At 40.4% G+C, this 17,790-nt stretch overlaps 1 protein-coding gene across 2 annotated transcripts in view; it reads right to left on the bottom strand.

Moving 5' to 3' along the window:
- Positions 1 to 17,790, bottom strand: part of LOC121327813 (periodic tryptophan protein 2 homolog) — a 107,775-nt gene that overhangs the window by 46,232 nt on the left and 43,753 nt on the right. For both annotated transcript variants that reach the window (XM_041272021.1, XM_041272023.1), the window contains 4 exons: positions 15,666 to 15,802; positions 15,188 to 15,336; positions 8,193 to 8,340; positions 7,806 to 7,956 (listed from right to left, as the gene is read on the bottom strand). In XM_041272021.1, the coding sequence (XP_041127955.1) occupies positions 7,806 to 7,956; positions 8,193 to 8,340; positions 15,188 to 15,336; positions 15,666 to 15,802 (585 nt within the window). The remainder of the gene's footprint in view (positions 1 to 7,805; positions 7,957 to 8,192; positions 8,341 to 15,187; positions 15,337 to 15,665; positions 15,803 to 17,790) is intronic.

Here is a 17,790-nt window from a genome sequence, read left to right as displayed (position 1 = left end):
CAGGGTGTCAGCTTCAACAACATTACTGGGGAGTTGGTTCCAGACCCTCTGTGTAAAAAAGTGCCTCCTATTTTCTGTTCTGAACACCCCTTTGTCTAATCTCCATTTGTGACCCCTGGTCCTTGTTTCTTTTTTCAGGTCGAAAAAGTCCCTTGGGGTCAACATTGTCAATACCTTTTAGAATTTTGAATGCTTGAATAAGGTTGCCGCATAGTCTTCTTTGTTCAAGACTGAATAGGTTCAGTTATTTTAGCCTGTCTGCATATGACATGCCTTTTAAACCCGGAATAATTCTGGCCGCTCTTCTTTGCACTCTTTCTAGAGCAGCAATATCTTTTTTTATAGCGAGGTGACCAGAACTGCACACAATATTCAAGATGAGGTCTTACTAGTGCATTGTACAGTTTTAACATTACTTCCCTTGATTTAAATTCAACACTTTTCACAATGTGTATCCGAGCATCCATGAAACGCCTTCTTGTGTCCCCCCCCCCCTCTACGTTTTTTTATAGCTTCCCCATATTGTCTAGATGAAGACATTTCTGAGTCAACAAAAACTCCTAGGTCTTTTTCATAGATACCTTCTCCAATTTCAGTATCTCCCATATGATATTTATAATGCACATTTTTTATTTCCTGCATGCAGTACCTTATCTTTCTACAGCAGCAATATCCTTTTTGTAGTGTGACCAGAACTGAACACAATATTCAAGATGAGGTCTTACTAATGCATTGTACAGTTTTAACATTACTTCCCTTGATTTAAATTCAACACTTTTCACAATAAATCCGAGCATCTTGTTGGCCTTTTTTATAGCTTCCCCACATTGTCTAGATGAAGACATTTCTGAGTCAACATAAACTCCTAGGTCTTCTTCATTCACATGACAAATGCATAAGGGAGGCAGCACCTGTGTTGAAAACTGGAAGAAAATGGGCGACAAAGAAAGCTGTGGAAGAAGTTAAGGCTGCCCTTTGAATCGGAGATATTATGGGGCAAGTTCAGCATGGAAAATGAGGTCTTGGTCTCAGTTCAGCTCCTCCTACATGGCACAAGTTAACCCCAGCTCAACGGAGGAAGCTGGCAGTCAATGAGGTGCAAAAGCAGGAGGAGAGGATTAGGTGTGTAAAGGCCATTTCCCAGGCCAAGCAGGGACAATGGATGAGATAGGAGAGTGTGGAACAATGCAAAATCGGCTGGCAAGAGCTATGGACAATGAAACAGAGCAGGATCAGTTTCCTCATCAGATCAACATATGATGTTATCCCATCACCACAGAACCTAAACCTCTGAGTGGGTGAGGATCCTTCATGTCCTTTGTGTACATCACCTGCAACATTAAGGCAAATTTTGACAGGATGTAAGGTGGGTCTTAGCCAAGGACGGTTTACTTGGCACCATGACCAGGTGCTGCAATGTTTGGCCTTAGCATTGGAAGACAAGCGTAACCTGACCAGTAAGTTGCCACCAGTTCCATCAAAGCATTACACACAAGACAATATTGCTCCGTCCAGGAAAGCAACCACCAATAAAAGGTGTTAAAATCAAACCTCGCCCTGGATAAAAGCGAGCTGCTAGAGACTGGAAGATGTTGGTCAACGGCTAATTTTTCCACCTGAGATTGCCACCACTAACCTTCGACCAGACATTGTCTTGGTCTGTCTTGGTCTTGGTCTGGATCAGCACGCCATCTGGTAGAGTTAACAGTGCCATGGGAGGATGCTGTGGATGAGGTGTATGAGAGGAAGAAACTTCGGTATGCTCAACTAGCTGCTGAAGCGGAACACCGAGGATGGAGAGTCCGAATTCACCCAGTGGAGGTGGGTTGTCGAGGATTTGTGGCACACTCTATAACACGGTTTCTCAGATATGTCAGGCTCAGTGGCCAAGAGTTGTGTCACACAGTGAAGAACTTATCTGAAGCAGCAGAAAGGAGCAGCAACTGGCTGTGGATCTCAAGCACAATAGAAAGAAAGCAACGCTGGTGTACAGGTTACAACGCTGGTGGGGGATGGAGGGGGGCGATGCTGGGACGCCAGAATCACTGTTGAGCCCTCGAGGTGTAGTGGGCTAGACGACGAAACACCGAGGATGGAAGGTGCCCACTTGAAGACCCCAGGAGATGTATCCTAAGCTCAATCCAGACTGGTGTCATGCTGATGCGCTGGGGAGACCGCACTGGGTTGATCCCCGGAGCCAGCATCGCATCCGTTGTGTGTGCTGATGCGCTGGGGAGGCAAAATGAGCTGATCCCTGGAGCCAGCATTACACTTCAGCAGTCAACACCAGACAGGAGTCTCATCAACAATCTCATCAGATGGAAAGCAATGCAAATGGATGGAGATGCAGATGGATCACATTAGTTTACTGTAAAGCTATGTCTTCGTTGGTTCTAACCTTGGCGAGAGCCAAGTTCAGATCAGCATGAAGTTTAACACCTACTCTCATGTAATGGAAATCATGAACAAAGAAGATGATTACGCGGTAACCCCACCCTGGTCACTCTACCTGCAGGGTACAGACAAACTAGGCATATAATTAATTTGTTTGCTGTGGGCCAGATGACATGGAATGGGAATTAACACTGAATGTTAAATAGGTTGGTAAAGTTAGTTAAACAAGATGGTCCTGGTTCTCAGCGGTAGAATGGTAAATTGGCTGAAAGCTCCTTCGCGTAACCTATTAGTGTTGTTTAAATTAAATAAATTGGTTCTTTTGACGCTCCACCCAGATGATGCCAACACACTTCCCGAAGGTGCCCTGTAGCAATTACCCAGGAAAAAATAAATACAAGCCCCAAATTCAGTAATATGACCATATAATGCAATGCAAATCAATTGTAATATTGCATGTTACCCAGAATTAGCAGTACTATAAAATACAGGGGAAAAATAGGGTAATGTAGTGATAGATAACACCCTCTAGTAAGGTATTTATACAAAATATTAATAATGCCAGTGTTCCAATACGCCTAATACTAATATACAAAATAAAGAGTATACTATAAAATTGCTGGTAACAGTCTACATTAATAACAAAGCAAACACACAACAGTTTGGAGTTTTCAAAATAAAACTTCTCTTATTTTCCGCTGTCGGACACACACAGTAAAAATAGTACTGGAGATCTCCGTTCACAAGGGCAAATAAAATAGTAAAACAAAAATAAACCCCGTCCCCAACTATCAATGCAGTTCCCAAAATAGATTACCTTTTATATCTTGGCAAATGATTACAGTTGACCAGGGACTTAATTACAAAATGTTAACTGTACAAAAAGTGATGAAGATAAAAAAAAACAACACAAGAACAACCTGTTCACTCACTCCCAGAAGAAAAAAAAACAATCCAGCGCCAACGAAATGCTCTTCAGTAGATGATGAATCCCTTGTTGGTGTTCCAGGTTAAACAAAGATGCAGTCCTTTTTAAAAGGTGCCTTACAAGAATACTGTACCAAGCTGAAGACAAATAAATTATGTCCGCAAAATGGTCGATTTCTTTTCCTGGTCACAACTAAATAATTATCGGGGGCTAAATTTTAACTTTCTGCTGCTAAAAAAAATAATAAAGGGCTCCGGTAAGAATCTCCTAAGCTAACTGGCTGAGGATAAGAAAAATGAAAACCGACTTGCTTGTCTGTCTCCCTAGTTTGCCCCATTAGTTTGCTCTGTGTTTTTGTGAGGTCACAAGTTTTTATCAACGTCCCAGGCAATGGTTGCTATATCTGGGCACCCTGAGTTTTGACTGGTTTATGTAAAATATATTCCAAACCTACTAATATTACTGGACCACAAAAACACAGACAACGTTCAATTAAAACCCCTGCGGTACAGATGAGAAGGGAAAATAAAATTACACACACATATATAAGTATATATGTGTGTATGTATTATTAAATATATATATATATATAATATATATATATATATCTATATATATATATTATTATATATAAAATACCTATATTATATATATAAATAAAAGGACAGTCTTTTTGGATAGGTCTCTACTAGCTTTGCACAGTAGATGAAATTTTTGTCCATTCTTCATGGAAAAATTGCTGCAGTTCTGATAAATTTGTTGGGGATCGTCGATGGACTGCAATCTTCAAGTCTCGCCATAAATTTCAATTGGATTCAAGTCAGGACTCTGACTGGGCCACTCAAGAACATAAATTCTCCTCTTGTTCAACCACTCCAGTGTGGCTTTGTACTTTGGGTCATTGTTCTGCTGAAATGTTAATTTCCTCCCCAGTTTCAGAGTCTTGGCTGACTCAAACAGGTTTTCCTCAAGGATTCATCTGTACTTTGCACCATCCATTCTCCCCTCTATCCTGCCAAGCTTCCCAGTCCCTGCTGAAGAGAAGCATCCCCATAACATGATGCTGCCACCACCATGCTTGACAGTTGTGATGGTGTTGACTGGGTGGTGATGTGCAGTGTTGGGCTTGTGCCAGACATAACGCTTGGAATTTACACCGAAAAGTAAATTTTTTGTCAAAACCTTTTTCCACATCTACATGCTTTTTTGCAAACTCCGTAAGTGCTTTAAGATGAGGCTTTTTGAGTAACGGCTTCTTTATTGCCACCCTTCCCTACATGCCAGCTTTGTGCAAGGATGTGTGAATACTGACTCCCATCTCAGACACTGATGTTTGCAGATCTCTAAAGGTAACTTTTGGTTTCAGAGCGATGTCCCAAACCAGTTTCCTGCTTTCCCAGCTGCTCAGTTTGGGAGGGCGACCTGATCTATGTAGTTTGTGGGTGGTGTGATGCATCTTCCACTTCTTAAATGACAGACTTCAGTGTGCTGAGAGGGATAATCAGCGCCTTTGAAATTTTCTTGTACCCTTCTCCTGCTCTGTGCCACTTTGTCATAACCGAGGCAGAAGTGTTAAAGGCACTAGGAGCTCTTAAAATAAACAAATCCCCTGGGCCGGATGAGATCCTCCCAATAGTACTCAAAGAAATGAAAGAAGTTATTTACAAACCGCTAACCAAGATCATGCAACAGTCTCTTGACACAGGGGTGGTACCGACAGACTGGAAAATTGCAAACATAATACCGATCTACAAAAAGGGAAACAAAACTGAACCAGGTAACTACAGACCAGTAAGCCTGACTTCTATTATATGCAAACTTATGGAAACTATAATAAATTCCAAAATGGAAAAGTACCTGTATGGTAACAGGGTGCTAGGAGGCAGTCAACATGGTTTTAGGAAAGGGAGATCGTGTCTAACTAACTTGCTTGATTTCTTTGAGGATGCAACTTCGGTAATGGGTAATTGCAAACCATATGCTATAGTTTATTTAGATTTCCAGAAAGCTTTTGACAAAGTCCCACACAAAAGATTAATTCTCAAACTGAACGCAGTAGGGATTCAAGGAAACACATGTACATGGATTAGGGAGTGGTTAACATGTAGAAAACAGAAAGTACTGATTAGAGGAAAAACCTCAGAATGGAGTGTGGTAACCAGTGGAGTACCACAAGGATCAGTATTAGGTCCTCTGCTATTCCTAATCTACATTAATGATTTAGATTCTGGTATAGTAAGCAAACTTGTTACATTCGCAGACGACACAAAAATAGGAGGAGAGGCAAACACTGTTGCAGCAGCAAAGGTCATTCAAAATGATCTAGACAAGATTCAGAACTGGGCAGACACATGGCAAATGACATTTAATAGAGAAAAGTATAAGGTACTGCATGCAGGAAATAAAAAATGTGCATTATAAATATCATATGGGAGATACTGAAATTGGAGAAGGTATCTATGAAAAAGACCTAGGAGTTTTTGTTGACTCAGAAATGTCTTCATCTAGACAATATGGGGAAGCTATAAAAAAAGGACAACAAGATGCTCGGATACACATTGTGAAAAGTGTTGAATTTAAATCAAGGGAAGTAATGTTAAAACTGTACAATGCACTAGTAAGACCTCATCTTGAATATTGTGTGCAGTTCTGGTCACCTCGCTATAAAAAAAGATATTGCTGCTCTAGAAAGAGTGCAAAGAAGAGCGACCAGAATTATTTCAGGTTTAAAAGGCATGTCATATGCAGACAGGCTAAAAGAATTGAATCTGTTCAGTCTTGAACAAAGAAGACTACGCGGCGACCTAATTCAAGCATTCAAAATACTAAAAGGTATTGACAATGTCGACCCAAGAGACTTTTTCGACCTGAAAAAAGAAACAAGGACCAGGGGTCACAAATGGAGATTAGACAAAGGGGCATTCTGAACAGAAAATAGGAGGCACTTTTTTTACACAGAGAATCGTGAGGGTCTGGAATCAACTCCCCAGTAATGTTGTTGAAGTTGACACCCTGGGATCCTTCAAGAAGCTGCTTGATGAGATTCTGGGATCAATAAGCTACTAACAACCAAACAAGCAAGATGGGCCGAATGGCCTCCTCTCGTTTGTAAACTTTATGTTCTTATTCCTGACTTGTTATGAAAGCTCATTTGTCTGCATGGTTGTTTTGTTGGACCACTATGTGAGTTGCAGCTTGAAAATTTCATTTAAAACATGTTTTACTGCAGCCTTATTTTAAAAGGGATTAGTTAGGAGCACTATACTGGCACTGTGTTTCGTTTTAAGCTCACAGAATATAAATCTTTATATACCTGAAGGAAATTATCTACAAGTTAAACCACTTTGAGTACTCACAGGCTGTAACCATTTCACTAACTTTGTGACCTTTCAAACAAATAATTTGCACCTGAGCTGATCTAGGGCTGCCATAGCAAAGGGGTTGAATACTTATGCAACTGAGATTAATCTGTTTTTCTCGGTAAATCTTACTTATTTATATTCATAAGAACATAAGAAAGTTTACAAACGAGAGGAGGCCATTTGGCCCATCTTGCTTGTTTGGTTGTTAGTAGTTTATTGTTCTATGTAAAAAAGTTGAATAGTTACATAGTCATCAATCAACATCTCAAAATTGTTGTGTCAACTGTCACTTTGCACCTCGTGGAGTCCAGGTGCCAACAAAATGTTTTACAATTTTGAAACGTATATCCCACTACTGATGAAAGACTTTGGTGCAACAACACACACTTATACCAGAATGTGAATACTTCTGTGTGTGTGTGTTTGTATGTATGTGTGTATATATATATATATATATATATATATATATATATATATATATATATATATATATATATATATATAATAGACACACACACATTAAAACAAACCAAAAAAACACAAAGTGCACCACAATGCTTGCTATTAGAGGTGCAAACCAATATAAAGACAATTTGTATACTGAAACGTCTCAATAAGGATCCAAATGCTTTTATCGTTGCTGGCAATGGCTTGTAGCTTGATAGTAGACCTTGTAGAGACATCTTTATTTATATATGTATAACGCGGTTGTCAGGGTCCATAATTGGATGCCGCGTTACTTGTGTTTCATCTTATAAGAAATACTGGAATTTTGGTCCCGAAATAATTTACAAATTCCAAATGAATACTGTAGCATATAGTGGAAAATGAAGGAAGGAGACGCAAACAATTCGCACGTACTCAAATCCAGAGTTTATTGGGACGATTACTCATTGCCCTCATCACACCAAAAACAACAAAGCTGCACATTCCTACAGCAGCTTGTCTGACTCAGCTGTCAGTTGTCCTCGTCTACCCGGATGTCAATAAATCCCGTCTGAGACAAGCGTGAACAATCAGTTGACTAGGAGCAGAACTCCAGATCATGTGCCTTCATTTTTGCGTTGTTGCATCGCAGCTAACCAAATTTAGTCAGAAAGAATAGGTTTGCAGACACTTACCGTCAGAGGTTAACATGAGTGTTTCTTTAGTTTTCCAGCTATCATACATATCCCAAATCTTTACAGTCTTGTCCCAGGAGGCACTGGCCAGGATTGCTTGCACAGGGTTGAAACTCAAGTTGCTGATTGGTCCTTCATGCCCAGCTAGAACCTGCAAATGACAGTCTTAAATATTTTTTAAATTACAACTGCAAAGTACCTATATTGGCCAATTGCCTTGACAACCACCTACAACTCAAGTGTCCACATAATATTCCTTCAGACCACAAGTTCAGTACTGAACCACTATGGAAAGCCTGTCTAGTATTGGTCATGTATCATGTTCTACTATAGTCAAATAACTGCTTTTATCTTTTCATGAAGACTAAATTGAATTATTACACTTACTTCCAGCAGTCGACCAGTCTGCATGGACCAGATGTAAACTTCGAATGAGCCCTGGGAGCCAGCGCTCACTATCTCACCACTCGCGTCAATAGCCAGACAGGAGAACTGGGTGGGCCTTGGGGAGGTGAATGTGCGGAAGTTCCGGTACCTGAAAGGTGGAAAATATACATACCAGAGTTGTAATTATGAGCCAATGACTCAACTCTGAATCAAGTTGCAATTTTTCGTGACTCAAAAGACGATTCAAGTCACACAAAAAAGTCTCCATCTGACTGGAGCCATTGTCTATGATAAAATCAATAAACTTATTTCATTTTCAGTACATGCAGCCCCTCTCTAACACACGTAGTCATCTTGTCATTTTGCACATAAACAGGTTCCTGCCATGGTTGTTAAGACCACTGCTAAGGAAATAGAAAACACCTTTCTAGCCTATAGTACCGTTCTGTGATCATAACGTCACAAGCAGCAAGGAGCCCCAGAATCAAAATGTGTAGGTGGGAAGCAAAGACAGATTTCTGGTCACTAATCACTGAAAATCCTGAGGAAAATAGTGATTTTTGAGTTGTCACAGACACGGGGAAAAAACAAAACAACAACATGGAGAGTATGCTAAAAGTACCTGCGGTCGTGGAGTTCGCTTTTAATAATTATACAGGTCGACCGGGAGAGAAACAAGCAGGCAGCATCCTGCCAGCACTGTAAAGCGACAATAAGAATAAGCTGCATAAGAGTAATCCGCGTTTATTGTGCATGAAAAACACAAGTCAAGTTAGTAGAAACAATTGGGGCAACCTTGGCCCCCACCGCTTTGACAGTTGTGCCTATTTGCTTTGTGCCAGGCAAGGTTGCCCCAGTGGTTTCTTGAAACTTTGCTTGTGTTTTTAATGGCTGAGCACTTTTGATAACATGGCGTTTTTTCACATTTCCAATGTGTTTCAGATATCTCTTCTTTTCTCACATAATAGATAATACTACGCATAATAATATGCTTTGTAATATTCCTGTCTGCTTCCTTCCAAAGCATAAGCTGGATTGCAAGCATTCTTCCTGCTGACTGAAGGAATTGACATTTCATTACTGTGAATTGTTACATTACATCTTCCACCATCAATGAGTGTCCACTTGTGCTCCATATGAATGAGTTGTTCCAAACACATGGAATGTGTACCATCAGGTATAGGCAGAGTAAACATGCCCCACCTGTTGATTTGATGTGTGGTACTCACATACTGCACATAGTATGTCGTGCCTTAAGGTGACTGAAAGCATATCAGATATTTGTAGGCAAATTTGACATAATTTGGTGAGAAACTCAACAACATCTTGCTGCTCAACTTTACTGAGGGGTTCTCCTAAGAAGTGACAAATATCCACAGTACTCAGAGATGTAGTGCATGGCAGCTGATCATAGTTGGTAACAAACATCCTGAGGGTTTATTGTTCACTCTGTTTTATCGACTCCTTCAAAGGTTGGCAGCGCAGAAGACATTGTAAAGTGGCGTTTGAATAGCAGGAGGTGAGATTAGTGTTTCTCAAGCCTCTGATTGAATGTGTGACTGCAAGTGTTCCCTCAGAACATGGGCGATGGCTTGATGTACAAAATACAAAACGATCTTTCACCACGGATCCCTTGTACGTGTTGATCTGCTGCAAGCTTCTTAACTGAGGGCAGTAAAGACCTATGAGCCTGCTGTAGTCTGCCATTGTAGTTGGAAGTGCCTTAATGCAAGTGCGGTCAAAGTTGATAAGGCGTACGCCACTTAAGGAAGTAACTCTGGAAATTGTCATAAAAAAACTTTGGCCTCAGGAGAAAATGGAGTTACCAAGGTCCATCATCACTGTTTTGAGTGTCATGCCTTGACATTTGTGAATGGTGATTGCATGAGCACGGATGACTGGAAACTGCTCTCGAACAATGTAGGCCCTGTCCATGACTTCAAACTTTGACCTGAAGCATTCAAAGGTATGTATGTGTCCATTGTTAAAATGGATGGTTCTAGTTTTCACCATCCTGGGCTTTTCCAGATAATAGGAAACAGCTTGCAGTTTCCCTATTGCCCCATTGATGAGACCAGTGGCAATGTCGATATTCCTCCAAAGCATCAGCTTGCACCCTATTTTCACTCGTATGCTAGTTTCCAGTCCAGCTGTATGACTGCAGTCAGCCTTGTAAGCTATTTTTTTTCAGCATATTTTTCTTGAGGGAAGGAAGGCAGTCTACAGTGTCCATTGCCAATAGATGAATGTCCTCCCCAGGCTTACCGTCAAGCATAGTGGTCTGTATCTGGTTACAGTCATCTACTGTAGACATAAGACAAGTTAAAGTTGTAAATATCTCCTCCCTTCATTGGTATCAGTCGTTAGTCAACAAAATTTGATAAGTTTTGATGGTGGCTCCCAATCTGGCACGATGAAGCAGGTTGGCATAAAGCCTGTCCTCCTTGTGGCACATACTAATTGTGAGTTGATCATATGTGAACAATTTCCAGAGGTCCACAGATGCCAGAGAGCCAGTGCAGTTCCTCTTGAATAAGTAAAACAAAAGGTGGTTCCTCATGCACAGGTGGAAGCTGCAGCAAATCCCTCAAAAGTAAGATGTTGATTTTTCCAAACCAGCCATCGTCTTTGTTGGCAGTCTGGAAAATGTCACAAAGGCGTAGATGGATGTACAACAAGGTGACATTGGAAATATTCAATATTATCAATATTATATTATGTCAATATATTATCAATTATATTATATCAATATATTATCAATATATAATCAATATTAGGAGCGTCACATCTCTCATGTCTTTACAAAGGCATTGGAGCACCTCATCAGAGACTATGATACATTGGTGTTTTTCCATGCTCCAGTGGGAGCATTAGTAGTCTGTGAATAGTCATCCCATTCATATTGTAAGTCCACCCATATGGTCGTGGACACTGTTGGGGTAATGATTGATTAAATAGGACTTTGTTCTTCTTTTCTTCATTGCAGGGCTTTTCCGTCACCACATCATGCCACGCAATGAAGTCATAGAGGTTCATCTCCCTTAGAGCCTCTGGAAGTTTTGGACAGTAACAGTCAATCCAGGAAGAAAAGTAGAGGTCAGTTGAGTCTGGGTTTTGTTCCACTAACTTATCAGTTTCTTCCTTTGGATTTCACTCGACGGCTATGAATCATAGCTACATCAACAGACTTGATAGTAGTGTGTGGATCCATGCCATACAGAGCAATGCCTAGAAGACTGTCTGCTGCCTCAAGAGCACTGGATTCTCTGTTGGACAGGCTGCGGAGTGCAACATTCCACAATCTGCTTGCCAGAGATTTGTTTGAATTAATGTCATTCATGATGCCAAAGGCAAAACTTGTCAGATTTTGATTGGTATTTTGTGTTGTAGCAGTTGAGGGTTGTAGAGTGTTCACCAATAAATGAATGTCCATATTGCCTTCCCAAGCTAGTAAAATAACTGGATTGTAATCGTTAATTCTGACTTGTGTACTATTCCGCGGTAGATCATAAAGTCTGTTAGATCCGAGTGCTCTCCGGCCAGCAGTTGCCACAGCCACATCTCGGACTACCATGATTGATTGTTCTTGTCTGGGAAATCCAAAACAACAAACTGACACCACGCTTTTCTTGAATTTCTTTGACCGCAGACAGTACTTGTTGCATTTATGTTGCTGCCATTTCGAGACACGGTCTCGGACTATAGGTGCTATCAGGTCACTTGGAATGGTGCAGGTGACATGTTGGTGAATGAACTGTGTGATCTGTGGCTTGGGCGAAATTCAAATAACACACCTTCCACCCAAAGAAACATGTGGAAAGGTTGCATGCCACGGCCCTGGTACTCTCTGCGCCAGAAAGAATATGTAAGTTTCCCCAGAGGGCCATTTGCAGATGTGATGAAACCCATGAATGCATGAAGCTCGTCATTTATGAATTTGGATGCTCTAACAGGATCTTGTGCAACAAGTTCACTTATGGGTAAGCTTTTGAACTGCGGTCCATTCACCTCTTTGAAGTATTTTCCCAGGTCAGTCCAGGTCCATTCTGCAGGGCTCAATGTGAGAAACCATATTGCTAGTCCGTATGCTCTAGCATCCACATCACTTCTTCATTTAAGGCAATACTGTGGAGTGTTCCTTAAACGGGAGAACATGGTGGTAAGATCAGACACAACGGCATCATTGGACACCTGTTGCAACCAGTCTGTTACTGTTATACGTTCCCAGGGACGGTGCACCTTCAACTTATGGAAAACGTCCCCATTAATATGTCGAAGGTTGGCCTGATGGTACAGGTGAAAAATGTATTGCTGATTCAGCCTAAATTGAGCATGGCGTGACTGAAGGCGAGCCTTGACAAAATGGGTTGGATAAAAACGGGGTGTCCTTTCTGCATGTATTCCATGGATTTCATGAGTGTGCAAGTCTGGGAAACACACTAAGTCCATTTTTTTTTCGCCCCCAGTCTCCCAGAGTGTCATATTGTATGTGAAGCATCTGGTAAAGAGCTGTGGCTGTAGTATACTTACTTTCACTGTTTAGGGGATGGATTGTGTAATTGTGGTAAAAACAGCCTCTGCCACTGGTTAAACTTTACGCAGCAAAGCCTCTCTGGGGTGAGGTTGTTCTTGTCTCGTTTCTTCCACACTGACTTCAGCCTCACCTTCTTGATTATCAGAACTGCATTGGTCCAAGTTGTGATTGACAAGCAAGTCTGCTGGTTTTTGTGGTAAGATGATGGGTTTGTACAAAGGATTGATTTCCTTCAGCTTCTGTAAAGCACTGTAGACTTTATTGACATTTACAATGTCCTCCCAAACAATTTTGGACTTGGTTGGTGCACTGCGTACCAAGATGTGGAGTTCCAGGTCATCTGCAAGGGCTTGGTTCAGCGGTGGCAGTTTATTCAGTGTTTCCTGTATAGGCAAGGGCAGGTGAAAGGTTCGGCCATGCAGCCATTTGATTGAGAACACATTTTGGTGGCAGTTTGTTGGTGCGAAATTGTTGCAGGCAATATTTGCAATTATGACTTAGAAGTGCTCCCAGACATGTAGCAGGTAATGTGATGGCCAGCTTTGTTAGATGCACGAAAGGCTTTGTTAGCACATTCATTAAATGTGTCCATAAATGCACATGCACATTTTGGGTCTGCTGAAACGATGCTTTGAAGGATGTTCAATACACAAGTATCAAGATCAGTGTTTGAGTCAATTCGACAGATCTTCTCATAACATTGCCAAATGTGTAAGCTATGTTTTTGCTTTGCTTGCCCTTCTTCACTTGTGGTTTCGTCTGGAAGTGCCTCGGGCTGAGTACTGTTTTTGGGATCTTTCTGTGGCACATCAGGGAAAATTTGGCATTGTCCTTTTTCACTAATGGGAATGAATGATACATTGTGGCGTCATACATTGCTTCCCAAAAGTAAGCTTCAGTGTTCGATGTGTGCTGACTTGTGCTGACCACATATCCTGTTATTTCAGTAAGTAGTGCATGTATTTTGCACCGTAATGCAACAAATTCTCGAACTATGCTTCTTTGCATTTTCACAGAAACTTGGAGAGAAAGCTCAACAAGATATGTTGCTGTCATGAGTTTTGCAGGAGGACTCCTGTCTTTAAAGTTCTTCACAAGTTGTGTGATGTAGTGTTGTTTTTGGAGACGGTGCTTTACAACTCCTCTTCTGTATGTGTTAGTTATTTGTTTGACCCTGTAGTAAATGTTGTGGCTTTGTCTTCTATCTAGCTCTCTCAAGCAAAATGTTGTCAGCATAACTTGCCCTGCATGAGGTGTTCTTTCTCTGTGGGTTCTGATGGTACTGTTTTTTTTAGTAGTTGTTTGGAAGCCAGGGTCTGTGGTATATGTTTGTTTTGCATAGTTTTTTTTTTGGCTCTGGGTCATCACTGTAACATTATTGTTGTCACTTTGGGTCTAGGTTATCATAGTAAGTTTTGCGCTGCTGTTTTTTCTTTGGGTCTGGGTTATCATGGTAAGTTTTGTGCTGCTGTTTTTTCTTTGGGTCTGGGTTATCATGGTAAGTTTTGCGTTGCTGTTAAATACAGAACGTTTAGCCAACTTTGCAGTAAACCGTAGCTATATTTGTGTCTTGCGCATTAACTATGGCCCGACACATTTTGTAAAAAGAAAACAAACCGACAAATCAACAAATGCGCCAGTAATGCAAGTACCTACATTTAATTTTATCAACTCAGTTGGCTGATGTAGCAGATATACTGTATGTTATGCTCAACTCATGCCTCTATTCCAGTTTTCTTTTTGTTCCCATATAACTTTGACACTTTTCTAAAGCTCAAAGGGAAGTAATAACATTCACTTTTAGTCATTGTATGAGAGCTTTTTAAATTTAAGCTCACTCTGGAAAGTCGAATACACTTTTTGCGTGGTAGTGACTTGTAGCTCGTTAACGTTACGGAATTTGTGCTGCTACGCCTGTTGGTGGTAAATCAGATTTCCAACTGTCAAAATGTTTTGGTAGAGTGTGCATTCTTGGAGAATATGGTGTTATTTCTGACAGTATAGTGTCCTCAGTACACATATTGGTAATTACTTCATTAAGTTTCCGTCATTAAGTCATAAACGGCCCGTCCGTAAAAATTTGGGGCCCAGCCAGGAATTAAATCCTGTAGCCGCTACTACTTTGTATATGATGTAGAATATGTGAATGTACAAATCTAACACTAGTACGTACAATACTCCTTCAAATAAACATATTATGATTTTGAATGTGCAGTTCTTAAGGATGGTTTTATTGTCATTGTTTGCACCCCAGACACAAATTAATTACAAATTAAACACTGGTCAAAACTAATGACTAAGTGACTCAAGCCAGATTGGTGACTCGACTCGAGCTTGGCACGTCAAAGACTCGAGTTCTAATTTTGGTGACTTGTTACAACTCTAATACATACATATACAAACTTAGTTTGAATTGGTGAAAAGGCATAAAACAGCAAGGGGGTGCAGGTAAAGGACTTGCCTGTGAAGATCAAAAGCCCTGACTGTGCCATCTAGTGATGCGCTCACAATCACAAACCCTGTGGAGTTAAAGGTGACTGCAGTGACGCTGCTGGTGTGGTCTGTAAAAGTGACAAAACAGAAGCCACTGTTTGTGTTCCACACTTTGACCTGTGGGAAGGAAACAATAAAAAGTTGATATACAAGAAATAATGATGTAATGAAACATTACTGCAATGGCATTTGTTACTTATGCAGTATTTTTTCATTGTTTCCCCACACAGCAGTTGCAGAATACAAATACCAATGGGCTCAAATTATGAAAAAAAAATCATTTTATCATGGTAGACCTCGGTCTCATATTTAGGTAGGTTATATATACTGGTTTCATCAATAAGAAATCCAAAAAGAATGCTTACAGTTAAATCTGTCTATTCCAGCTCTTGTGCATATTGACATCCTATATAGTCCGGCAGAAGCAAGGCACTGGTGATACTTACTTTGCCATCGTCCCCTCCTGTGGCAATGTACTGCCCATCAGGTGAATATGCCAGAGCCACCATGTTGTTGAAATGGCCTTGCTGCTTAAGAACATAAGACTCACTCTGCCACTCCCAAACAAGCAGCTGACCTAGACCTGAAACACAGCATAGCAAAACAAGCTAATTAAATTGACTTTATACAGTACATAGTCTTACTGGGATTCAGCATCTCATTCACAGTTGTTAAAACTACACATTATGATCAACCTTTGTACAATGCCACTGGAAACAAAGAACAAATAATTCATGACAGGGCATACAGTAAGACATATTTAACCGCACACCCTGGAGTGGGTTATTGTGGTTATAAAACGGTACATTTTTCATGTATTTTTTTTAGATACTGCACTTGTTTTGGCTGATTTTTGTATTTTATCCTTGGGCTTTACAAGCACTATTGCCAAGGCCGAAGAGATTGAGATTTTGTAATCCAAGGAAAGTAATTAGTCTGGATTTGTAGAATGCCTATTACTTAAACAAAAGTTATTGTATTAAAATCCACTACCAGATCGTTCTACAGCACCTCTTTATATAAGAACATAAGAAAGTTTACAAACGAGAGGAGGCCATTCGGCCCATCTTGCTCGTTTGGTTGTTAGTAGCTTATTGATCCCAAAATCTCATCAAGCAGCTTCTTGAAGGATCCCAGGGTGTCAGCTTCAACAACATTACTGGGGAGTTGATTCCAGACCCTCACAATTCTCTGTGTAAAAAAGTGTCTGCTATTTTCTGTTCTGAATGCCCATTTTTCTAAACTCCATTTGTGACCCCTGGTCCTTGTTTCTTTTTTCAGGCTGAAAAAGTCCCCTGGGTCGACACTGTCAATACCTTTTAGAATTTTGAATGCTTGAATTAGGTCACCGCATAGTCGTCTTTGTTCAAGACTGAACAGATTCAATTCTTTTAGCCTGTCTGCATATGACATGCCTTTTAAGCCCGGAATAATTCTGGTCGCTCTTCTTTGCACTCTTTCTAGAGCAGCAATATTTTTTTTATAACGAGGTGACCAGAACTGAACACAATATTCAAGATGAGGTCTTACTACTGCATTGTACAGTTTTAACATTACTTCCCTTGATTTAAATTCAACACTTTTCACAATGTATCCGAGCATCTTGTTAGCCTTTTTTATAGCTTCCCCACATTGTCTAGATGAAGACATTTCTGAGTCAACAAAAACTCCTAGGTCTTTTTCATAGATTCCTTCTCCAATTTCAGTATCTCCTATATGATATTTATAATGTACATTTTTATTTCCTGCGTGCAGTACCTTACACTTTTCTCTATTAAATGTCATTTGCCATGTGTCTGCCCAGTTCTGAATCTTGTCTAGATCATTTTGAATGACCTTTGCTGCTGCAACAGTGTTTGCCACTCCTCCTACTTTTGTGTCGTCTGCAAATTTAACAAGTTTGCTTACTATACCAGAATCTAAATCATTAATGTAGATTAGGAATAGCAGAGGACCTAATACTGATCCCTGTGGTACACCGCTGGTTACCACACTCCATTCTGAGGTTTTTCCTCTAATCAGTACTTTCTGTTTTCTACATGTTAACCACTCCCTAATCCATGTACATGTGTTTTCTTGAATCCCAACTGCGTTCAGTTTGAGAATTAATCTTTTGTGCGGGACTTTGTCAAAAGCTTTCTGGAAATCTAAATAAACCATGTCATATGCTTTGCAATTATCCATTATCGATGTTGCATCCTCAAAAAAATCAAGCAAGTTAGTTAGGCACGATCTCCCTTTCCTAAAACCATGTTGACTGTCTCCCAGTACCCTGTTACCATATAGGTAATTTTCCATTTTGGATCTTATTATAGTTTCCATAAGTTTGCATATAATAGAAGTCAGGCTTACTGGTCTGTAGTTACCTGGTTCAGTTTTGTTTCCCTTTTTGTGGATCGGTATTACGTTTGCAATTTTCCAGTCTGTCGGTACCACCCCTGTGTCAAGAGACTGCTGCAATTGAAAAGTTATAGTTTGTATAAATGTTCTTGTGGCAATTCTTCTGTATGGCTTTGCTTCAGTTCGTTTCGTGCAGATAGGTGGAAACAAAGACCCGCTTTCCAATTAATG

The sequence above is a fragment of the Polyodon spathula genome, chromosome 15 (genome assembly GCF_017654505.1).
Source record: "Polyodon spathula isolate WHYD16114869_AA chromosome 15, ASM1765450v1, whole genome shotgun sequence".
In the NCBI taxonomy this organism is placed as follows: Eukaryota; Metazoa; Chordata; class Actinopteri; order Acipenseriformes; family Polyodontidae; genus Polyodon; species Polyodon spathula.
Note: the sequence above shows the minus strand (reverse complement) of the source record. Positions and strands in the feature narration are given on the sequence as shown.